Raw genomic sequence first — 26150 nt, 5'->3', positions numbered from 1 at the left:
CCTACTACTCCGCCGAAAATGCTCATCTCTCACGTTAAGTTGTGGAGCCTAATCAACGCCCTATGCTTAGTCAGTATGTAGATCGACCTTTGCGGTAAGGTTGTTGTGGGGGTTGGAAGGGGGCGGGAAGCCCCCTCCCCGGGGTGTTGGGTGAAGCCCCCACTCGTTCCACGATATATTAATTGTTGTTTCATTAAGGGTAGTTAGGAAATTTTACTCTTACGGATGCCCTAATTTTCTCGTTATAATGGAGGAGTGCCGCTATTAGGGTTTGATCATCACCGAGATGGAGCTGGAGTTGTAGCCTAAGAGAGGTTAGAGAAAACACCTGTAAGTGTATGCAATTTATCTTATAAACTATTTCATCTTTATAGTGGATTACAGTAGCGGCGGAAGACAGGACATACTCTCACCTTGAGGTATAAATCTTGTTGTATTTTGTGCTTATTTTTCCTTTCTTCTATACAATTATTATTATTGCTCTTGTTAGTTTGGAATTAGGGCGTCTAATTCCTAACATCTCATATGTACAAGTCTTTCATCGACTGATTGTGCCTCGTGTTGTGGATACTCTTCAACCCCCTAAAGCATTGGTTGATAACACACCTGTGGAGTTTACAAATCCCATCAAGGTAAGTCCATCTACATCTATTCTTGTTCTGTTTGAACCACAATATAATACTCAGCCTTAAGAAAAGAACTAGAAACTTGTACTAGGCCCTTACTTCTCACCCAATATCCAATTTTGTATCTCACAATCGTTTGTCCTCGTCATGTTGTCAATTTCTTGCATCTATCTCTTCCATCTTTGTACCATAGCCCTACAGGAGGCTTTGAGGGATCCAAGATGGAAGGCGGCAATGGAAGAAGACATGCAACCACTACATGAGAATCAGAAATGGACTATAGTTCCCCTTCCTTCAAGCAAGAAACCCATGGGCTGTAAGTGGGTTTATACTGTTAAACATAACCTGGATGGATTGGTTACTTGCCTTAAGGCACGCCTCGTTGCCAAAGGCTATGCTCAGTGCTATGGAATCAATTATGAAGAAACATTCTCTTTGGTGGCCAAAATGAACTTGATCATGCTGCTAATTCCTCTTGGCCAGTATATCAAATCGATGTAAAAAATACTTTCTTGAATAGGGATATTAAAGAATAAATATATATGCAACAACCACCTGGATTTGTAGTTGAGGAGGAGTCAGTATGCAGATTGAGGAAATCTCTATATGGTCTGAAACAGTCTCCTCTTGCATGGTTCGATAAATTTAGTCAAGCACTAATACAGGATGAATTTCATTTATGCTCAGTAGATCACTCTGTATTTATTAAAGATATCCCCAAAGGGAAAGTACTTCTGGCAGTCTATGTAGATAATATTGGCTTAACCGATAGTGATTTAGATGACATTCAAGAGGACAAAAAGAAGATATGTGAAGAGTTCAAAACAGAAAATTTTGGACTACTTAAATACTTTCTAGGTATTGAGGTGTTATAGTCCAAGCATGAGATTATACTATCACAAAGAAAATAAGTCATTGGTCTACTTGAGGAGACATGAATGATGGGAGTAGACCAGTAGATACCCCTATGAATTTAAATACCAAGCTATTTGTAGGATTTGGAGAAGATGTAGATATCGGAAAATATCAAAGACTTGTGATAAAACTTATTTACCTCACTGTAACAAGACCGGATATATCATATGTAGTATGTGTGGTACGTCAATACATGCACAAACCACAACTCACTCATTGGCACGCTTTTTATGATATTTGAAAGGAACTCTAGGAAGAGGGTTTCTCTATAAAAAAACATGGTGACTTCAACATAGAAGGGTTCCTGGATGCAGACAAGGCCGGATCCCCAGATGATAGAAAGTCCACTTCTATGTATTGTACAATGGTTGGAGGAAACTTGGTTACATGGAGAAACAAGAAACAAAATGTAGTTGCAAGTTCCAATGTAGAAGCAGAATAGAGAGCCATGTCCAACACAGTCTCTGAGCTTCTATGGCTCAAATTCCTTCTTATTGAATTGGGATAAAGGAGCTTCGTTGTATCTATATTGTGATAATCAAGCGGCTATCCATTTCACTTCGAACATGGTCTTCCATGAAAGAACAAAACACATTGAGGTGGACAACCATTTTATACGAGAAAAATTCTAAACTGGCATATTATCCCTCATACATATCTCATCACAAGGAAAAGTTGCAAACATCCTCACAAAGCCATTCACTCACAAGATCCTATCCACCATTTGTAGCAAGCTGGGCCTTTATGATATTTTCTCATCCCCACTTGAAGGGGAGTGTTAGAAGATGGGCTCAAGCCCACATGACCAAGGAGAAGTTTGACATGTCCAAGAGAGGTAGCATGATGGTAAATAAGAAGTCATCTCATAAAAATAGCACAAGGATGTAATTTGCCAAGAATAACATGTCTACTCGAGTCTTTTCTAATGTAAATCATATAGCCCTAAGGGCATTATAGATATTTTAACATCCTCTCAAAAATTAAAAATAGAGGCCCTTGGACTGGTGTAGAGCATCAAACTCTCTCCTCTTCTTGCAATTCGTCCAAGAATTCTCTCTTGCCTCTCTCTCCATTTTCTCTCTTCTCTATTCGAGTTCTTGCTCTTTCTCTCCACTTCTCTTCTTCTATTCTTTTCTTCTTTTCTTCTTTTCTTCTCCCTCTTCCCTCTCTCACTACCTTGATCGAGGTTCATATGATGGGATCCTAAATTCTACAACTATAATGGTAGAACTTAATAAATTTGACCTAGTATAACTTTTTTGTGGTGACCACAATTTTTCGGAGTTAACGATACGGAAGATACACAACCAAGTAACAAAAAAGAAAAACTTGAAAGCAACATCTAAGCAAGATATACCTTGAATGAGCACATCCTAGAGTGATTAAGTATGACAAAAAATATTTGATTAGAAGATAAATTTAGCTAAAATAATTGGATTTTAGGAGAAAAGGAAACTCCATTCACATCAATGCATGGAGAGATAATAAGAGACAAAATAGAAAAAAATGAGAGATTTTCGGTAGAACTGGCCTTTGGTACTTCTGATATCGTTATCTCCAAAATTATAGCTCAGAATCACAAAAAATTATTTATCAAGAAACTAGAATCAAAGAGATTTGAATTGATACCTAATTTGACATAAAAAGTTTCATTCCTAAATCTTTTATGACCTTTTGATTTTCTTAATTCTGTAGCTTGACGATTGCTGACTCCAATACAAATATCTCCTTAAATATAGAATAGATTGACATGAAATTTTCTCCTTTTGAAACTAGAATTTGATACCTTTCATCCAAGAATAATTTTTTTCATGAAATATACTTATTTTCAAAGGAAGATTTTGATAGATTTTGGATTTTTTAATCTTGCGGAATTGAGTACTCTTTTTTCTTTGGTCAGCATGACCATTGATTCTTTTGAGATCAATATATCCCTCTAGAAAACTCAGATTGAGAATTGGTTGGATAGTTAAAAAAAATATACTTATAGATATTTTTTTGTATAGAATTCTCCATATAAAGTCTCATTCTTGATGTCATAAAACTGCTTGAAAGTTGAAGCTTTTGATTATTATTCGAGCCTCTTTTGTAGTCTGACCTTTGCTGTTTCAAATCTCAATTTATCTTTTTAGAAAACTCTGATTGCCAATATTATTTTTGAATTAGAAATTAGAATTGAATATGTTTCCATCCATATATAATTTCTAATATAAAAAATTTAAGTATGGAGGTGAGAACACCAAGAAAATAACTGGTATTGGGACATGAAATAAAGAAAAAGATAGAGTATGAACCTAACTACTAGAGATGATAGATCAGAAAAGGATCACATTATCTTTGTGAGTTGATTGAGTCAACTTAGAACCCGCTCTGATACCATGTCAAATTTTTTGAAAAGAGAAATATGTTACTATCTTTAAGTAATTTGAGTACAATGAGCCTCTATTTATAATAGTAGAAACAAGTAGAATTTAATTACAATTAAACTACCTTTATACCAGTTACACCCAAAGTTAGGCACTAAAAGATAAGTCCTAGAACAAGTGAATAACTAAACATAAATAGAAGACTAACATAACTAAAATACCTTTAATTGAGACTGAGACCTCATCCTCTGAGACTCGTATAAGACTCCACCATATTAATTCTGGCATTGTGAGACTTCTTACTATGAGAGTCATGCAAGACTCTTCCATGTCTGCTCTTCAAAAAAATTTAATCACTCTATGTTGTCATCTTTTATCCTCTATTTTCTTCCCATATGCATTAGTTTCTTTAAGTCTATGTAAATGTGAACTTCTTATTTAGGAAAGTTTCACATGTCTTATTGTAACTAGAGTTTCATATTTTCTTCCTCATGACTCATTTGCTTAGCTCTTGCCTAGTTTGTGTTGCTGTTTGGTGAATGGCTAGTGTGTTGTTATGTTTTGTTTATTCTAGTGTTGGAGTCCTTGAAAAAATAAAAAAATTGAGAGAGTATTGTTCAATCAATTAAATCCATTGATGTCCTGTTATGATGCATTCAATACTTTTTCTCCCTGATGTCAAGATTGGTCACCTCTTAGGATCTATTTATAGAAGAACATTATCCAAGTTTCTATTCAATGTAGGCTATGAAACTTCTAGTAGTACTTCCTCGATTTGCTTTGGTTTTTATCTCTTTAGAGCAATACCCACACACACATAATTCATGACAACATTTTGTGACATGCCTTTTATAAAGAATTGAAGGATGTACACGTATTTCCAGTACTTAGGAGTCGTACTAACTCAAGTTGATGAGCATGACCTTCTTCCTTGGCTTTGTTTTTGTCACTGGAAGAGGTTGTGGCAAGTTAAGAAATCAATGAGTTGAGTTCTTGTGTCAGTGCTTAATATTTGTCAATCCACTTGTTTGTTCAAGTATGCAATTTGTTATCTAACTAGGTGTAACAGTTTTTCTCTCATATATGTTATTGTCAAGTTGGGTCTCATGGATCTACAACTTGAGGGGAAGAGGTAGAAGGAGTATAGAGAAAGGAGGTACTTGGAAGAGTTATGATGTAGTGTCCCAAAAGGTAGTATTTTTTTTTATCATAGTTGGTGACTATTGTCAAGTTTTCTTAAGAAATCCAAGAGGAGATTGGAAGATGCAGATTTTGAGAACTAGTCTAGTGCAAGCTGAACATTTGAGAGCTCATTGTTTCATTGAACACATTGAAGACCCAAATATAGAAAATTTTGGCATTTCTCTTTTATTTTTAGATATGTTAAGTAGCAAAATGAAGTCGTAAACTTCAGTTTGAGGGGGAGCTTTAGAAGACAAAACTTGTATTTACTTAAATTTCTAGGAAAGTATTTTCTTATAGAATTTTATTTTCAAGGGTGTAAGGGGATCATGTGCATTAGTGTCTTTCATCATTGTTTTATGTTATAAATAGTAGAGAAGAGGAATCCTAAGTGATCCTCTTCCCATTTTCAAGGGTGTAAGGGGATCATGTGCATTATTGTCTTTCATCATTGTTTTATGTTATAAATAGTAGAGAAGAGGGAACCCTAAGTGATCCTCTTCCCACAACTTAACATGAATTACTTTTTCCAACTCTTTCTCTCTCTCTCTCTCTCTCTCTCTCTCTCTCTCTCTCTCTCTCTCTCTCTCTCTCTCTCCTCCCATATTTCTTATTTTTTCTTGGAATATCATGAAATTCACAACTTTAATTTTATTTTGTTTTTTAGAAAATATATTTAAGTTGGGAGTAGATTAGTTATTTAAATTATTATAAGAAGTTTTTTTTATTGATCTTCTTATATAACCAACTCCGACAATAAGCTTATAGAGGGATTAGGATTGATTTTACCTAACTTCTCTATCTTTAACGTGAATGCAGATTTTTAGGAGTTGGTCATTCCTCTCTCCAAGCTCTATCCCTCTTAGTTCGACCTTCTTGTGGCTCCTATACACTACAATTTTGGGTGGAAGCTCACATATAGGTAGTTACTTTGATACAATAATATTATTGGGTTTAAGTCTATCTTAAAATGGATAGGTGAACTCACCTTTTTCACTACATCAACCTTCAAGAATTTTTTAACATAACTCTTTGACGAATAATCAACTAAATAATTAGAGTAGATATGTTGTTGGATAGACAACAATGTAAAACCATGAGAAGCAAGTATTGCATCATTATGTGATAATTATGGTTCTTTAAGCCTAATATTTGTGGGGGATCTACTTTCACACATCGGGATATATTAGAAGCATCCCATCCAAAAACTTAATCTTGAAAAACAAGACACATAACCATTTTTTCTCTTGTTGAGACATCATATATGATAAAGGATAAATGTAAGCTAAATCATCGTCTCTTCAAAAATATAGTTCCTTTCTTATTTTGAAGTCTTCTAGGTTCGACCTAGCTTTCATGGAGTCCTTCATTTTAGCATTTATGTTCAAAATTGGGCCCATAATGTTATCCAAATGTTTTTCTTAATATGCATGACATCCAAATTGTGCTTCAATCTCAATGGTTGATTAAATTACCAAACTTTGTAAGTGCTCAAATCAAGAATGTTAAGTATTTACTTATGATTTTCATCAAAGATTTGACATATTTTACAAACAAACAAAAAACCCATTTATGAACTTAACGATTCTATTTTAGAATATTAGAGTTTCATTTTCAAAGCAACTCTCTACCTCATTCTCTAGATAAGTATGCTCCAATGACTTCCCCATACAAAGCATTCCTATTCCTTGAAATTATCTTTGAAGGTTGATTTGGGGGTTAGAAGGTAAATCCATCATGTTTCTCTAAAGATAAGTATACTAGAGCTCTTACTTTGTAATCTTTAATTTGTCTTAATTTAGTGATCTCTTTTACTATCAAATCATTTTACATTGTCCAACAAGTCTATTTGAGCTTCGATTTTAGATTTTAGTTTTTGATTGAGCTGTTCTATGTAAGCAACATAAAACTTATTTTCAAATCCTTGGTTGTTTTAGCTCTTAATTTATGTTGGAAATGATTTGCATTAGTCCAACAATACTCTTGAGCCTTGATAACTTTACACAAAAACATATGTTCTGTTATTCCTATTGATTTGTGTTTTGTTATAAGCTATATAGGGAAGTTTTTGCAATTGTCTTTCAGTGTCACCTCTAATTAGATGAATCAAGAGAGGTTGATGTTTTAGGTAACCACCAAATTTCCTATCCCTTCACCACTTATCCTCCGTAAGTAGAAAATGCCAATGACCCATATAATATTCTCTTCATCAATGTTTTAACCTCACAAATGTGTTTGACTCATAAAATCAGACATACAATTTTTTTTAGTACTCCAACCAAAAGGTAATTTGTAAGCCTAAAAGTCAAATATGGTTCAAAGAAGTACAATGTGCATTATAAAAACCTCTCCTGTAAATACATCAAAAGTCTATACACCCTTTTCTCACAACTCTTTCAACTCATCTACCAGTGGGCACAAATATAAATCAATTTTGTTACCTGAAGACTTCGACCTAGAAATTAGCTAATTCATCATAAAATAATAATCTTTCATACACTTCTACGAGGCCAAATTATAAAACATCAATATCACCAACTTTATATTGTAAGACATACTCATATTACCAAAGGGGTATCACTTCAAAGCCTAGACTTATTCCTTAAATCCTAAGCAAACTCTGAGTTCTCTTTGTCAAATTCATGCCAAAGTTCTGAATCTATTGGATTCCTCAACATATTTTTTTCATACACTTGCATCTCAACATGCTACCTTAAGTCCTTCATTTTTTCTTTCAATGTAAATAGTCGTTGAAATCATGACATAAACAAAAAATAGCACAAAATATTGTGGTGCATCGACTTTTTTTTATTGTTTGATTTTATATACCTTGACTCACTACATTCTGGGTATTTGTCTTTCTTCTCATATTCCTCTCAGAACAAGACAAAATCATTCTTACAGACATGTGTCTTCCAAAACAGCTCACGCCATAGAGTTCTAGCCATGTACTAGTCGCAAGGCAATGACTCGCCCGAAGGAAATGTTTCTTTTATCATATGGGGTATATTATCCATTACCTTATTTCTCATAATGCATGTCATATGCATATAAAGTAGACAAATAAGAAACTTTAACAACCAGGGTACGACTCTCTATTATTATCCGTGAACAAGTGAATAAACTTGCCAAACCCACATGTTCCAAATCCCAAATCTTCGGTATAACTACTAAGCCATAGTTGACTGTCATTGGTGAAGGTCTGTTCCACTTGTACAGAGATAAGATTATGGATTTAATCATGCATACCCCTATTAAGTTGTGGAGCCTAACTAATGCCTTACGTTGAGTTGGTACGCAGATCGACCTTCCAAACAATTCAATAACTTCCCATTGATGTATAAGTCGTTATCTATTTGGCATACTTTTCGAAAAACCTTATTAGTGCACATCTTTACAAGGACAACACATCTTGTTATTTGAATCTACCATAGATTTTTTGTATGCCATTTGAATGAAAGCCTCTATATGTTTCTTATATTCTTCACTCAAGGTCCTGTTTCGAATAATCTTCATCCAATTATTGTCCATTTTCTGTTTAACACCAATATGTTTCACACACAAATTAGCCCTCAGTAGCAACTTTTCTATATGAGATATGACCTGTCTTTGAAATCCCTAATTTGAGATGGAAGAGGTCCCCAACTATGACTTCCATATCACATTCAACTTTATTTTTACTTGAATTCATAACTCCTCCTTAGTGATTCAAGACTCAATATTGTTTATTACTGTATAATTATAATTTAAGACACTTATTCAAATTCCGTTAGCATCCCCCTGCATCCTTCATGTTACACCTATATAAGTTGTTTAAGTACATACATTATACTCTATCGCCAAAGCACAATGCATACTAGTCAACGAAATATATACTATAATACTCGAGAAAATTAGGGATATGTATCCAAAATACATTAACAAATATCTCAAACTTGAACAATAACAAACAAATTCTTGAGTCATGATTGGCCCAATAGGACAATTCAAGAGTTGAACAAGTATATTTAGCACATGCATTATCTTAATAAGAATGAACATCCCAAACATTGCACAAATCTAAAATATATGTTACAATCTCTTAAATGAGTAGTTGCATTTCAATCAAATGATTTAAATTAATAACACTAACAAAAAATTATTAGACGATGAAGAACAGAAAACCCATACCTATTTGAATATGGTGAGATTAAGGACATGATCAAATAACCCTATCTTTTTAAACAAACATGACTCTCTAACCCTCCTAACTTCTTAGTGGTTTTAGCTAAAGTTCAGCCAAATAATCTATCTTTTATGTATAATATTATAAATTATTACTTATTTTAATTATGATTTTTCAATTATATGTTCTTATTATGCATAACATTAATTTTGTATTACATTGGACATTAGATATATATTAAAGATGATAATTATTTTCATGTTATTTTTAACATTAGTTTGGTGTTATGTGTTCATTAGTTACATACTCAATTTTGGAATATTACTCTTACCATTAGTTGCATTTTTGGCTAAGTATTATTTTCATATAATGTTCCATCTTAATTTCATATTATGTTTGTCCTTAGGTCCAGATTTTGTCCATGTTTCTTTCATGTTAGACTCAGTTTGTGTTTCTATTATGTTCATATTATGTTAATCATAGTTTTCTATTATGCTCATGTTTAGTCTAATTATGTTTGTGTTATTGTGTATATTTAGTTTAGTAACTTAAAGTCCTATCACTCTACCCTTGTCCCCACCCAAAACTCAAACTCAAAAAATAAAAATAAAATAAATTTTCAACATATAATATTAAAACAAAGTTCATGTGATGGTCTCATCATACTCTCCCTCTTTAATTGTTGTTAGAAGCTTTTTTCAAATTAAAATTTTTAAAATTTGTTAGTAGAATTATTATCTCTAATAAAAATAAATTCATTTTTAGAGCATTTGTTGGGGATAAATCGATTTCTTTGTCTAATCATTTAAAAAATTTCTAAGTTAAACTCCCATATATGAAACTTCTTAGTGAGCTCCGCGTAAATATGTTTGTCTCAAACCATAAGCTTACTCTTCTAAATAAAAAATAAAAATCTAGTCACACAAGTTCACAAGAGATTTTTTGTGAGGTTCCTGAGTAATCCTTACTTGTATACCCTACTCAAGGTTCTATTAAGAAACTCCATCGGATTTATAATAATGTTCTCACAAACACATAAAAAGTACACAAAACATTTCTCTAATTACAATTGATTCACCAAGAACTTAGCCCCCAAAGGTTCTTTTTCCATAAGAGTCTTCAAAAAATCCTGCATATTTTCATTGCACATGCTTACCAAACACTTGAGTATAAAAGAATTACAAAAAAAAGTTCAAATAGTGGAACTTATATATTTTTGAAGATAAGAGAACAAATCATGATATATGCAAGGTTTGGAGTGAGGATGTCAAAAAATATAATGCCGAAACTTTGTTGAATGATTTGCAAGTTTTGGCATGTGAGATTTGTGATTCCTTTTTGTTGTATAAAAAGTTCTTTGAAAAAGGTTTTTAAGTCATTTGGGAAAAGTAGAGGGTAACCTGAGTATTGGACATAGAGGACCCTCACTCACAACAAAGATCCCTAAAACAAGTCATCAATGATAACTAGAGTCAACTTTGGTTATTGTAGTAAGAAAACTCTATTTAGAGTTGACTACAAGTAACTAGATAGCATAAACAACAAAAATAGGGTAACCTGAGTTAACTCTTGTTTCTAGAGTTAACTCTATCCTTGCTAATGTGCAATTATGTGAATTTTCAAAACTTGCCCTCACATGTCTTGAGTTTAACTACTTAGTTTTAAATAGTCAAAACCTAAGTCCACTAGTTTTTCTCTCATTAATCTTTACAAAGCATACTTATCTAGTATTGGAAATAAAAACATACTTTGACTCACTCACAACATATAAAAAATCAAGTATCGATGTTCTCTTGGTTGTCTTCTTCTCAGCAACCACATTTTTTTTCTTCGCTACTTCATCTTTCAAACTTCAATATTCATTTGAGACTTGTTTTTCTACTCTTAAACTTGCATGTGACCAATTCATAGAGTTGATAGAAGGTTTTACCTAAATGTGTTTTATCAAACCATTAGTAACACCACAAGTAACTATTTTATTATCATCAAACTTGGGTTAATAATATCCACCCCATAGTTTTGAGTATAACCCTTTTCCAATCAATATTTTAGCTTTATAATATTCAACGAATCTAATTTTATTTATACGTGATCATTAAATTCCAAAGACAACCAACCATCTAGACATAGGCAGGAGTAGGAGTGGCTTCGAACCGAGTTGGCTCGTGAGCGGCTCGAGTTCGGCTCGGTGCCGGCTCTGGTCGATTTGTTATCTATTGAGCTCTAGCCGAGCTTGAGTTTTAAAATCTGCTCGTTTAGGTAAACGAGCCGAGCTCGACCAAAGCCAGGTTTGGTTCGTCGGCTCGCAAGCCGACTCGAGGTGAGTCGGGATCGGTATCGGGTTGGAAGTGGGAGCGAGAGCGAGGGGGGAAATTTTTTCCTCCCCTCGTCACCGCCGAGCCCCTCCCATCGGCTGTTGTTACCGCCTCTACCGTCATTGACAGCTGCTTGCCGGCTGCCTCTGTGGCCGTCCGTTCGATTTCTTCCTCTCCTCGCCGTCGCCTCTGTTTCTGTTGTCACCGCCGTCGTAGCCGTCATCCCCGACGACAGGTCCTCCTCGGCATTGTAACTCCCTTCCCTCCACGTCATCTCGACAGAAAACCTGAACTAGTAAGTTCAGGGGAGAAATTAGGGGAGAAATAATCTCCCCCTCCCCTGCGTGAAGATGATTTCGCACGTGCGAGATCATAAAGTAAAAAAAAAAAAATCCTTAAACTCTCCTTCCTCATAGCTCTTGAAAAAAATTAAACATACATTTTATAGAAATAAGTTTCTATGATATCTCATGGTTTTTTTAAACATTTTTCTAATTGAAAATTCTTATTAAAAATCATATAATTTTATAAGTAAGATTTTCCTACCAAGATGGGGTAGAAAACTGTATAGAAAATTTTTGAATAAGTATATAACGGTTGATGCTGTAATACTTTTAGCATGAAGCAATTTTCATTGCAATTTTGTGTTTGACATTTTTTTTTATTAAAAATTTATCGATAAGTATAATAATATATTAGATTGATTATTAATTTTTATTTATTTCCCTAGAAGAGGAAATAAAAGGTCTATTTAACTTTCCTAAGAAAATTTTAAAATATTTCTTGTAATTTTCTAATAAGTCACTAATAGTAATAGGATTTTATTTAAAGGTTTTTTTGGGAATATGTATTAGAGGAAAATATTTTTAGTTTTTCATAGAATATAAATTTTCATCTAGGGGCACTAAGGAGGCCATAGTAAATTTATGGCCAGATTCAAAAATTACAAAACAAGCTAGACAACAATTGGACTAAAAAAGATTAATATTGGTGCATTTTAATCCATTTTTGAAATTCAATCCTGAATCTCCCCTATCATTATTTTTTTTAAATGTATGCAAAATTTTATATATAGTTTATTCGAAGCCACCCCTACATGCAAGATCATAAGCAAGGAAAAAAAAAACTCTTTGTCCCTTCCTCATGGCTCTTGAAGAAATTGAAAAGATATTTTAGTAAAAATACGTTTTTAGAGACTATTAGTGGTTTTTTCAATAAATGTTGAAAAGAAATTTTTAGTAGAAATATAGGGAAAATTAGTGCCTCATGTTTTTTGAAAATATTTTTCTAATTATAAATTCTTGTTAAAAAATCATATAATTTTCTAAGTAAGATTTTCTTGCCAAGATGGGCAGGAAAACCGTATAGAAAATTTTTGAATAAGTATTTGACAGTTGATGATATAATCCTTTTAGCATGAGGCAATTTTCATAGCAATTTTGTGTTTGACATTTTATTTGATTAAAAATTTATCGATAAGTATAATAATATATTATATTAATTATTATTTATTATTTATTTCCTTAGAAAAGGTAATAAGAGGTCCATTTAACTTTGCTAAGAAAAATTTAAAATATTTCTTGTAATTTTCTAGTGATTCTCTAATAGTAATAGGATTTTATTTAAAAGATTTATAGTTTTTATTTGGGTGATTGTAAATTGATAGTGATATTTCATTTAATTTTGTTGTGTTTGATTATTGTATGGAGTTTATTCATAATGTTATGCATTATATGGAGTGTTTAGACTATTTTATGAAGTGTATAAACAATTTCATGGAGTGTTTATAGAGTGTTTATGCAGGTATTATGTATATAGATTATGCCCAATTTTAAGTAGAGGTCATGCCGAATTTTATATAAGTATTATATACATAGATTATGCTCAATTTTAAATAGAGGTTATACCCAATCTTATACATGTATTATATATATTAGTTATGCCCAATTTTATGTAAAATATATGCATAATTTTATATACAATTTATTTTATATATATTTTTTGAAAAGTTTTAAATGTATGTTGAAGCTCGAGCTCCGCTCGAACTCGGTTAAAATTTATGGGCTCGAGCTCGATAACAATTTTAGGCTCGAGACGAGGTTTGACTCGAAGTTCAGCTCGAAATATTTAAATCAAGCTCGACTCGAACGAAAGCAGGTTCGGGCTCAACTCGGCTCGATGCCACCCCTAGGCAGGAGGATGACACAACAAAAACCAGCCAAGTTTGAAAAGATTGTTAATTCTACATCTCAGCATCCATGGTATGTTTCCATTCAAGGTGATCGAAATCCTCTTGATATGACTTATGAAGTACTACACATGATAATGTTGACCTAAATAATTTAGAAGAGGAAGTTAAGTTATCAAACAACACAAAATTAGAGAGATGATGACGAGCGAATGATCTTTCCCTTTCTAGAGAGCTATAAAAATAGTTATAGATTTGTTTGATATTATTTTCTTCGTCTATCATTGATATACTTGCAAAGATTTTTTCTATTTTGAGAATCTACCTCAAACAATTAATTAACTAGAATAGGGAAGGGAACAACATAGGGAATTTACTCAATTGGAATAAAACTAGTATGAGAAAAGTAAGGGATAGTAACTAAAAACGTTACATGGGTATACTAATAAATCTTCTATGTTGGAGGTCCAAATATTTGTTATCCCTTTGGAAGACGCTAGTATCTCAATAGAAAACACTAATTGAGTGAAGTGAATTTATTTGATAGGGCCTAAAATTATGAATAAAATAAGTATATCCAAATGCTTATAGAGGAATAAGAAATAGAGGATTATCAAGTTGGAACACTTGAATAGGAATTCAACCATGCAAGATAAAGAAAGGCATGTGAGTTATCAAGTGGCATGTCATGTAAATTTCATCACATCAAATTGTGTTGGGCACTTTCACATGAAAGAGAAGAATTAGAGTAACATTCAGAATATTTTTATCCATACTCTCAACTAGCTACTTTAACATGATGTAGAGCATAAGTACATGAATTGTTATACAAAATGCCATGAGTTGTATTAAAGTCATCAAATTGGCACTTAAATACTCTTTAGCATTATCAGATTACATCTAAATGTAATTGAACTCTAGTTTCTTAATAATTTTTTTTTATACATTCAAGATTTCTCTTCAACATAAAAAAACTACAAGAATCACTTGAAGTCATAAAAAAAATAACACTAAAAACAAATAACCAAACTGACTAGTGACTTGTCCTAGGCCCCAGACATTAAAGTGAATACACTCTTTTGACATCTTTCCAATGGACAAGTTTCACTATTAAAAGACATTGCCTAGCTCAATTAAGGAAAGAGTTGCCTCAATGTCTATAGCAACGATTGCTAGATATTGAGAAGTCATTAGTACAATGCTCTCAATTCTTGACCTAACACACCATCCAAATACTATAACCCCTTTTTATGTCATCCATTAATCGTCTTCCTTGTGGAGGTCCTAAAACATAGATAGGAAGAAGAAGAAAAAACACCTAACAATTAAGTGGTTTAAAAGTAATAAATTGGTATGAAATATAATAACATAAAGATAAACTATTTAACAACACCTTGACCACATGTAGAAGTTTCGAATCTAGCAGCATAAGTAATAGATCTTTTTGACCCATTGATAGATAAAGAAGCAAAGAATGGGCGTTATAATCATATGTGATTAACCCTGATTTTAATGATCTAGTTTTCTAAAGGAGAGATTTTTTAGTAGCACAAATACGTGGATGGACCACTTAGCACAAGTAGATGAGGTAAATGTAGGCTACAACAGTTCTTTAAAGTTGGATCCAAGGACAAATGAAGCTATACCAACAGAACAGAGCAATCTGATTCCACTTCGACGACTGCAAATTAGTCGTTGTTGTTCTGGTGCAAAGAACTTGCGAAAAGCACATGAAAGAGAGATACACGGCAATACTCAATACTGCTGCATTACAAAGAATGGTATTTAATTGGAGAGACGCTATATACATACTAAATGCCATCAGAAGAACCTCGATGGGTGCTACTCGCTCGCTGAATTTCTATTTTGATCCGAATGAAAGAATGATTCCCACTAATCTGTGTAACACAATCCACAAGTCTTCTCCACATGAAATGTCTCCAGGGCCTCCAACTTTAAGGATCCAACGATCAATACGGTTTAACTAACACAGATTTTGAGGCATCTAACTGGTTGAGCCGGCAAGTTCCTAAAAGCGCCTCGGGGAGCTCCTCCTCGGTGTTGGCCTGCTTGAGATCAGGTAGTAGGTATAAGGGTATTCATTATAAAGCAAAATGACCAGCAGTAATTGAACAGCTGAAAATTTCCTACTCCAACAAAGCAAGTAGTGAAGCACCCATTTTTCAAGTGAAATGTTTATTCTAAGAGGTGACACGATCAATGAAAGATTAACTATTTAGTGCTTCAAGGAAGAGCACTCTGACCTGTAACAGAAATGCCATTTCAATGACCAGATTATTTAGGTAACCAAGAACAAGACTGATCACACCTCTTGCAACTGTTGAAGACCCAACATCGACATCAATCTGAACATTTCAAAACAAAACTCAAAAGTTTAAGTGGCTTGAGTGAGACAAAAACACAACAAAAGCCAAATTGTATTTGTGGTTTTTCTAATTTTATTTATTTGTTTATTTACATTGTATTATATGTGGCTTTGTGACACACCTCCAAATAGTTTGACCCTTGGAAATAGTTCAAATCTAGTGCTTGACCCACCAGACAAGCTTTCTTGCCAACACTTTGTTTCACTATCCAGGAACCCTGCAACCACAAGTGACGAGCAGAAGTATATGCAAGGCTAGCCTTGAGAATTTTTTTACCAGATCAACCTTCATACAAGTGAATAATCTCACCGTAGAAATGTATGGTATGAGCTTGAACCTTGAATTTCTGTATGCATCATCTCCTTTAATGAAGCTATGGAGTAAGGGAATGTCTTCCACAGGGGAATCCAAAATGTAGTACAGGACTAGGTTATGAGTTGTAGACCCTGGAACCTGATGTAGGATAATAAATATGGATGAAACGCTAGAAATAAATCAAAAGAACTTTGCAGTGACAAAGTCAATTCCAACTCCCCACCAGACACTGTTAGAAGTGGAGATAACTCGGCCAAAAACACAGTTGACCAGGAGAATTGCTAAACATTGATCATTTTTGCCCAAAAGTAAACTAGTTTACTGCATTACACAGAATGCTCCTAGCCATCTTATGCAATAGCTAACATGTAGACAGCACCATTATCAGTGAAGAGATAAAAAATTCAAATTCATCTTGTCGTAAGTCAAAAATCCAGTGGATAAGATCCAACATAGGAAATACAGTGTCGAAAACAGCAATGTCATTACCTATGTTTCAAGTTCAATCAGATTAAGTGCTTTTTCACTTTTGAATAGTCAAGGCAGACTTTTTTAAACCTTGACACCTTTTATGTGAGATTCAAGTCTACTTTTCACTTTATCCAACTATTATACATGTATATGAAAACAGAATTTTTTTTTTTTAACAAAACAGTCACCTAAGTCACCTGTATGTTGACAATAAAGAAAAACTCATGGCCACCCTGCTCGGCATATTTCTGCCAGAAAAAATCAATTTTGTTAATTCAGAAAGATATATTGCAAAAAATAAGAAGCACCGAGACCTTTTGTCACCAAAGAACAAAGGATGCTAAATAATCCACCTGAACTATGCTCCCATGACGACCACCAAGGTCATCTTCTCGCTTATCTGATCTTAGCCAATCTGCAGCGACCATTTGGAACAAGGTGCCAGTTGCCTTGACCTAGCAAATTGTCAAGTTAAAAAGTGGTCACAATCCTATTCTAACTAATATAAACAGATTATACAGTGTTTCAGTTGGACTTTTTAGTTGGAAATGCTTAACTCCAATAGTACAACCATGGCAGACCATTCACATATATTCTCACTCAAAATGCTCAATCCCCTCCTAAAGGACGATAACAAATTTGCATTTAAGAGCTGTAGAGATGTAACCCCAGATGTGTTTTTGAACCGTTCATTTACTTACAAAGACAATTGCAAAGGGAAAATATCTGAAATTAAGAGTGTCATGAGTAACAGGAGTACCTTCTGATGATCATGTAAATAATTCTTTCCTCGAATAAGAAATGTGGATGGGTCAGTCTCTGCCCAACTGCAGGGCAAAGTACAAGTTTGATCCTTTGGGAGAGTTGTACCATAGCTGCAACACATGCTATCTTCTCTTGCCATCCCCTGTAAGTCCATGTAGCCTCTCTTTTGAACTGCACAAATTTAAAACTTTCAGGAGCTGGGGGATTGAAAATGTGTTCCAGAGCTATCTTCTTAACATCCAGATTTGAATAAAAATATGACTCACCAGCTAGTTCGTGTAACTTCTTCACAAAACTTGCTGCTGTAGATAGCTTGCCATGGTGCAAATCCTGTGCCTAATTTGATGCAAAATAAGGAAAAAGCAGATGAGGAACTAAATAAATCGGACAAAATGACTTTTATTCAAGCAAAATGAAAATAAAATACAAAAATTATCTGATAACCACAAGAATGACACCCAGTGTACATATACAGATACATGTTTTGTGTCAAGCGAAATTAAGTATCGGATAATCAATATGGGCAATTTAGGCCTCTCTCATGGATTGCCCTGAGACGATCTACTATAAAAGAATCCTTTCATTCAGACAAGCAGGTTCACCATTGTTACCGGAAGTAGGACAATCACCCCCATTGTTTTCCAACTGTGCTGTAAATTGCATGCATGGAAAAATAAGGACAGATATTTTGGGGCATGCCAATCCATTTGTCGACCCATCAGGCTAATGTTTATAATGGAGGCACTCTAGCTTCATTGTTTTTTTAACCAAAGAGGCAATTTATCCCTAAGCAAATCCAACAGATTGAGATGGAAAACCACCTGGGAGTGCATCTCTAGTCCTGAATTAGAAGTCCATGAGTTCTCTGGTGTCTCAGATTCTGATTCTTCTGGAACATCAAAGAATTCATCCATGGTGTCATTGAGCTGAAGAAAAGAGCCAGCCAAGTTTGAGATCCTATTGGGTGAACTTTGCCTCTGTTCATCTGTTAGGTTCTGGTTGTCGATATTCTCCTCCTGTACTTCAACCTTAATATGCTCTCTCTCACCTTGAGACAATCCAATTTCTCTTGTCAATTCATATGAATTGAATGTGGAGTGTATACAGGATCCCATTTTGGCTCTGAACAATTCCCTTATTGCTGAGAATTAATGAAAACAACAATAAAAAAGTTGGAATCTGCTTTATGCTTGAAATTTTTAACCTTCAAGCATAATTCATAGTAACATGACCATGTATCAAGAGCAGAAAGTTAATTACCAGCCACTCTCCCAAGCATTCTGATGGTTACAGATTTTGCTGATGAGGTGAATAGGTAAGATTTCCAAAATCTCCAGTCCATTGCTAGCATATGTTTTACAACTGATTGCTTTCCCTGGTTCACAGGAGATATTACATAGCCTCCACCTGAAAGAAAAACAAAGGACCAAAGCTAGGAAATGATCAACATTTTAAGTTTAAAAGAGACAAATAAATGCTTTCCCATTTCGAAGCATACATTACTTTTAAGGCAGGCCCGAATGTAGCCTCTCTGAGGCAGGCAATTTCTGTGGAAAACAGAATGGTACAGAATTACTGCAAGAAAAGAAAAACTCAAGTTCAGACACGGCTATGGCACTTTAAAGTATATCAAAAAGTTCTGAATAATATTGCTACCATAAGTTCCATCGTCTTCTCTACGCCAATAACGCCGCAGAAGTAAATCTCTCCGCTTCATTCCCCTGCAAATTAATCACTGGTTTGAGTGTACAACCAAAGGGCCTTTTCATATATCTGTCACTGCCATGTCTTAATGATGTAAGGTGATATCTTAATGTTTTTGACAGCTTTCCACACAAATACCAATTAAACTTGAACAAGTATCACAACATAGAATCTCATGGGCAAAGGCCAAACTACTAAAAAATATGCACATAAAGACAAATTGACACAGGGAGATTGCCAGCTGCACACAATTTGAAGAGAGTGAACATATCAGAAGGACATTTCAAAATTTGTGATGCTTGAAATCAGGCACAGAACTTCATATATCTAATATACATACTCTTTGAAATGTTGTTTTCCTTCTCAAAAACTAATTTAGAAAAAGAAAAATGGGTGTAGAAGCCGCAGTTTCCTATGTAGACAGACTGCAACAAAGCAGGTCCTTAAATATATGAATCACCCCCATGAAAAGAATCAAATGTATCGTAATACAAGGGCCCCTTTGTAGGACCTGGCCCATATAGCCTCATTTAGAAAGTTTATTAAAATAAAAAAGTTGAAAAGATCTAGAACTGACCAGGGTAACCAATCACTGTTCAATTGCTTATGAATAATGTCTGTATGACCATCAAGGTGTTCTATCACACGACCTCGATAAAAACAGAAATCCCATCTGCATGAGGAGGATAAACTAAAAAGGGCTTATAATATAAAGAAAACATATATAAACCTTAAACACAACCACTCTTACTCTGATCTGGATAAACCTAGAGACATGAGTGTCTGGAAAATGGTTTCAGAAGTTGCATCCACCACTCCTACTGCCATTACTGCTGGATGATCATCCCAATTCTGAAGACAGGAGTATGAACATCCATAAGTAATTTATCAATTACTCAAAATATGGTATTGAGAGATGGTTAATACCTTCCCCTGGAAATCACTATCTTTTGTCTCTTTAAATAGCCGCAAACCTGCATGGACTTCGAAAACACTGAGTTTAGGTACATGGAGAAAGTGAGAAGAAAAGAAGCAAGACAGTTGCTGCTTACCATTTTGACAGCCAAATATTGTCCAAGAGGAAGGTGCAATAACATCAGATGTCATTGGATCTGAGCGAGTTGATAAACAATGTGTCCAATCTTGGAATTCTGTAAAAGACGAAGAAGTTTAAATTAAAAAAAACCTAATAATTGTTGAGGAAAAGAAACCTTTCGAACTTCTAAAAATGAACCTATCTGATCAAATACAATTTCAAAAGAGAGGGAATAAGAACAAATTCATGATAACTTCACCTGCATATTTCATATGATCTGTTCCTCTCCGCTGGCTTAATCTGTCAAAACAATTGTTTATATATAAAATAGGCAAAAATCGCTGTAATTCAAGTACATAATAAATTTCCTAGAGGAATAATGGTGACAAGAGTGTGGTCCATGAACTGATAGAAGTGACTGTTCATTTGTGCTATAGCCTATTTGATGCAACTGCATGAAATAAAAGAATCACAAAAGAAAAACTGAAAACAAGTTCCTGATCATCTTACCTTAAAGATTCTTGTTTCCTTTTACTACAAGCCACTGTGCTGGTTATTTGTTCTGTGCATTCCTGCACTTGGGAGAAAACTTGTTAACTGTAAGTATGTAGTTTGAATTTCTTTCCACCCAAATAAAATCATAAGTTTGATCACCAGATAATCTCCAAGGTGGGTTAGCAAATGAATTAGGTAAGGACCTTTGACAGAGCTTCCTTAAATGAACAGATCCAGCTTGCTGCTTCTTCTGAACTTGTAGCACCCAACTGCAACAATAGAATCCCATACTTTTTAAAACAAGACATAACATATAAAGTGGATGAAATAATACAATGGAAATGCATCAAAGTTTGATTGAAAGAGAATAAACCTTAAGGCGATCATCATGATTCAAAACATTATACAGTGTGAACATATAGAATACCTATAAGTCAACGACAAAACTGCATTATGCTTAAGGCAAGATTAAATGTTATAAATCAGATTTGCCTCAAAAGGAATTCTAACAGTTGTTGTACCTTCCTGTGAATATTCACTCGTCCATTTTCTGTGATACGGATGCAGGAATCGATAACTGCACTTCTTGAAGGATCCTGAAAATATAATATTCATTTTGGTGACAGAAACATATTGGTTCATACTAGATTTTAACAGACGACTTGAAGAAAAGAAGAGAAATAAGTGCACCAACTCGAGTCGCAACAAAAAGGGTCGAAATGAATTTTTATTCGCGGAACAAGCTCACGTTTGAATGGAAAAAATGGAAGAACTCGAAACTTCATTGTCTATCAACCTTTCCTTAAACAGGGGTCGAAAACAACAACATCGGACGAGTGTCACACCTGAACAAACGAAAAAGTAATTCCGCTGGAAATGGTGTTATAAGCGTGAGGAAATACCACACAGTCATTTTTACGTGCTAGAGTTTGAGCTTCGAAGAAAGGATACAGGTGACTCAAGATCCTATTGTATCTGACATAGAACAGCATGACAACAAAAGGAACGATATGACCATGAAATACGCTGAGCCATAAGAGATAAGACCCACCCCTTTCTAGCCCATGAGAAGGACAGTAAATCCAAATCGAATACATGTTTCCTCTCAAAGCTTGATAGATGTCAAGCTAGCAGGTCAATAGTCTCAGATGCTTCATTCACGTCAACCTTGCCTCAAACGAAGCAGGTACAGCCATCGTCCCTAACCAGTCTAGAAAGTACGCAGAGAAGTTATTTAATACGAAAACAGGCATTGCAGGATTCCCATTTTTCCGTCGCTGTCTGCCAAAGCAGAGGTACAACGGCGGTAGAAATATAATGGAAAGTCCAAACAAGCTATCTGAACCAGAATATCCAGGGCCTTCCATCGTCAGAAAGAACGATGAAACACTGACGACTCAAAAGCTCAAGCTCAAATACCTTGTTCTTGTAGGTCGCCATCTCCTTGAAGCTATTCAGATAGTTCCCTTCCAGAACAAAAAATCGCTTCCGCGAGCACTGCAGCCCAATCCGATTGGAACGAATGACATATAGCCAACCTTCCATTTTACCTTCCTTCTGCGACATACCCATTTGAGGCGCTCCCCTTGTACAAAGTTTTTTTACATCAAAGATTCATACCGTCGAACGTTGAACTTCTGCAGCATTGAGTAGAAGCCAATGATATGTATATAATGGCCCAGAAAAAGGAAGGAATGATGATGTATGATCCTCTGATCCCAAGTAAGGGAATCAGAGAATCATAGACAGAATCCCCTCTGATTTTTGGTTGGGAATACCGGAGAAATCTTACTCTGTTTTCTCCTCTCTCCCTCTCCCTCTCCCTCTCCCTCCTTTTCCTGTGTCAGTAACAGAATTTGTGTTATATAAGCCAAAAGGACGTCAGAAACGTATGGTGTCGAATGACCAAAAGTGCCCTTGGCTTTTCTAATCAGTTTTTGGAAAAAACAGGACAACATAGCAGTTCGTTTTCTAGATAAAAATTAGTAAATGCTTTATGGCCTCCCTAACTAGAGTTCCAGGTTCACAACTGCGATTAGAAATATAACAAAAGGAAGTTAATATCACACACCCTTGAAATACATTCCAACCAACGCTGAGTGATCATCACCATAATCCATTATTGTTAAATTTTTCTTAAAATTTAAACCATTTGTCTCTTCTTGACTAAAATAACCTTCGAAGTGATCTAACAGGTTCCTTTGAAATGAAAGTTAGATCACTTTCTGTTCATCTTTGCTTGGAAGTGGTACAAGGAACCGAATAATTAAATAACAGGCCGTGTCTTTTAGGTATCCTTATTCTTTAACATTCGATAATCTTTCAATGGATTTCTTAAATTGCTTGTTTTAAAACAATAATCTAATTTACACCAGTAGGATGGATCAAGTGATGTGGATCTTCTAAATATGAGTAAAACCAAAGAAAATGTTTCTTATAATAGTTTGTATCAGTTGCTTACAATAGTTTGCATCAATTGCTATTGAAGTATATGACTCATACTTAAGGTTTAGGGGGTATTTTTGTATAGGGGTATTTTTGTACTATACTTGTAAGTCTAGGGTTAGTATAAATACGCATTATGTAACCCTAATTGAAATTAGTGAATTTACCAGTGTCATTCGCTTTGGAACGTAGGCACGCCGCCGAACCACGTTAAACCTTGTGTGTTTTTCGTTTCTTGTAGAATCACATCGTTGAATTGTCGTATAGCTTGTAATAACCTCATGTTTTACAACAATTGGTATCAGAGCTTCAGGTTACCGATCCTGGAGAATTTATCATCACGTATGGCAGCGTTTGGTAGTTTTTCCGTTCTTTGTTCTCATTGATGAGAAGCCCAAGGCTGCGTTTCGCTTTGGAGAGCTTCCAGGAAGAACCAGTTCGGCAACAAGGAGGGAGAGATTTATAGTCTCGGAGTTCGGCAACAACGTAAGGGGAGATTTAAAGTCTTGGAGTTCGGTGACGACATAGGGAGATTCCTCGTTCGGTGACGACGTGTCAGGAGGAGTTTCTATTTTCTGGAAATAGAGGAGGTCGTATGGTGGAAACCCTCCCCATCGCACGGTTGACGATTTTGTCAAGACCCCTCAACATTGTTCGACGATACCCCACGCCGAGGAGTTTCCGTGACCACCGCCACTGTCGGGGTCGACGAAAATCTCGTGTCACGGGGCTACTGTGAAATCACTAAAGAGAAAAGCCCGTCATCTGAGAAGAATTTTGTTTTTTGAAAAGGCTAACGTCTCTGACGCCTTACGGGATTTTCTAACGATGAGGTTGTGACGCTTCTGGCGCATCCCTCAAGGGTTGTAGGTGCATTGGTGCGTACGTTGTGCACACCCCCACCAGGTCTTCTTTTGTGTAGACGCCGAGGCTTCTCACGCCGTACTTGAAATCTAGATTTTTCGCACGAAACACCCAAGTTAGGCTATGATGACTGGAGTTTTTTCTGCCTAATTTGACATGATGAAATTTGACAAAATCGGGAATTTTGGATTATGGCAGAGGAGGGTGAAAGACCTGTTAGTGTAGCAGGGCATGTTGAAGGCGCTATACGGAACATAATTGGCAGGAATGGATGACAGGGATTGGAAAGAAATGGAAGCGAAGGGTGTGGCGGCTATTAGGCTTTGTCTGGCTGATGACATGATGTTTCACATCATGGATGAGGAATCACAGGCGGAAGTTTGGTTAAAACTAGAAAGTCGGTATATGTCCAACTCGTTGACGAACAAGCTCTATCTGATGCAAAAACTATATGCTCTTAAGATGTCAGAGGGTTCGAATCTGAGCAAGCATATCAACATTTTCAATCAGCTCATTAGTGGTTTGAGACGGGTTGATGTGAAGTTTGAAGACGAAGACAAGGCGCTAATGTTACTGAATTCTCCTTTGTATGAAAATTTGGTTATAACTCTGATGTGGGAAAAGAAACTCTTGAATTGGAGGATATCACAAGTGCTCTATAAGCCTTCCATCAGAGGAAGAAAACCAGTGATGAGACTTTACAAGTTGAAGGACTTGTGGTGAAGAGTAACCAGGAACGTGGAATAAACAAGTCTCGGAGTGGATCGAGTAACAACAAATCTCGGTCTAAATCTAGGAAGAGAAAGGACATAACGTGTTTTAAGTGCGGGAAAAAGGGCACACAAAATGGGATTATCCAGAGAAAAAGAAAGGGAATGCAGAGAACAAGGAGGGTCAATCAAAGTCTGTGAATATAGTAGAAGAAGTTGACTCAGGCAGTGGTGACGGGGATATACTTTCTGTTTCATCCAATTCATATCATCTCAAAGATTCTTGGATTCTGGATTTAGCATGCTCTTATCACATGACACCCAATAAAAATTGGTTTCACACCTATAGGTTAGTAAATTTGGTTCTGTTTTGATGGGTAATAATGCTTCATGCAAAGTAGTTGATATAGGGAATATAAAAATTAAAATGTTTGATGGTGTGGTTAGAATGTTATGTGATGTTAGACATATACCGCATTTAAGAAAGAATCTGATTTCATTGGGCACTTTAGATTGTAATGGGTATAGTTACAAGTCTGCAAGTGGAATAATGAAAGTGAGTAAAGGTGTCTTAACAGTGATAAAGATGTACAAATTATCTGGAAATATCTATACACCACAAAGTACCACAATTGTAGGTGGAGTGGCAACTGTAGAGACTGAGTTAGACTATACAGTCTTGTGACATATGTGGTTAGGTCACATGGGTGTGCGTGGGATGATGGAGCTTTATAAGAGAAATCTATTGAAAGGTGTCAATGTCAGAGTGGTTCCATCCACTCTTGTTAGAGTTTGTGGTTTGAGTTAGGTACTTGGCTTTCCGCACCTTAAACGGCTAGTCTTTTTAGATTGTATCGGCTAGGTATCTAACTCAGAACTCCGAAGTGAAGCGAGTTTAGGCAAGAGTAATTCTAGGATGAGTGACCTCCTGGGAAGTACTCTTGCCTAGGACTTTGACATGGTATCAGAGCTAGGCATGCCACGGCCCGCGTTCGTATCCCGTGAGATCTTCAGGCGTTCAATTGTGTTTATTTTGTGCATTTAACTGATCATGAACGACATAAACTTACAGCTCAATCCGTTGTGTGTGCATTTCTTGGGTATGCCAGTTCTCAAAAAGGCTATGTTTGCTATGATCCTCAGGCTCGTCGAGTCCGTGTTTCTCGGAATGTGGTTTTCTTTGAAAACCAATATTTCTTTC

At 35.2% G+C, this 26150-nt stretch overlaps 2 protein-coding genes across 2 annotated transcripts in view; both read right to left on the bottom strand.

The window, feature by feature from the left end:
• Nucleotides 1–11843, bottom strand: part of LOC137963308 (protein-tyrosine sulfotransferase-like) — a 40709-nt gene extending 28866 nt beyond the window's left edge. The window contains exon 1 of the mRNA XM_068810444.1: nucleotides 11678–11843. Coding sequence (XP_068666545.1) covers nucleotides 11678–11843 — 166 coding nt within the window. The remainder of the gene's footprint in view (nucleotides 1–11677) is intronic.
• A 3507-nt stretch (nucleotides 11844–15350) lies between these two features.
• On the bottom strand, nucleotides 15351–22644 carry LOC137962812 (protein ENHANCED DISEASE RESISTANCE 2-like). The gene is made up of 22 exons (XM_068809893.1): nucleotides 22350–22644; nucleotides 21452–21526; nucleotides 21304–21357; nucleotides 21134–21199; nucleotides 20946–21007; nucleotides 20695–20735; nucleotides 20452–20550; nucleotides 20327–20373; nucleotides 20151–20251; nucleotides 19977–20072; nucleotides 19352–19416; nucleotides 19199–19270; nucleotides 18956–19102; nucleotides 18517–18836; nucleotides 17962–18031; nucleotides 17691–17866; nucleotides 17284–17385; nucleotides 17128–17178; nucleotides 16454–16597; nucleotides 16266–16361; nucleotides 16022–16123; nucleotides 15351–15823 (listed from the first exon to the last, which is right to left on the bottom strand). The coding sequence occupies exons 1-22, from the start codon at nucleotides 22500–22502 to the stop codon at nucleotides 15728–15730; spliced, it is 2235 nt and encodes a 744-aa protein (XP_068665994.1). The 5' UTR covers nucleotides 22503–22644; the 3' UTR covers nucleotides 15351–15727.
• Between the last annotated feature and the right edge of the window lie 3506 nt (nucleotides 22645–26150).

Source organism: Aristolochia californica, unplaced genomic scaffold, assembly GCF_029961685.1.
Source record: "Aristolochia californica isolate CCGP_79_NKW_82.1479 unplaced genomic scaffold, dmAriCali1.0.hap1 SCAF_4, whole genome shotgun sequence".
NCBI lineage: Eukaryota > Viridiplantae > Streptophyta > Magnoliopsida > Piperales > Aristolochiaceae > Aristolochia > Aristolochia californica.
Note: the sequence above shows the minus strand (reverse complement) of the source record. Positions and strands in the feature narration are given on the sequence as shown.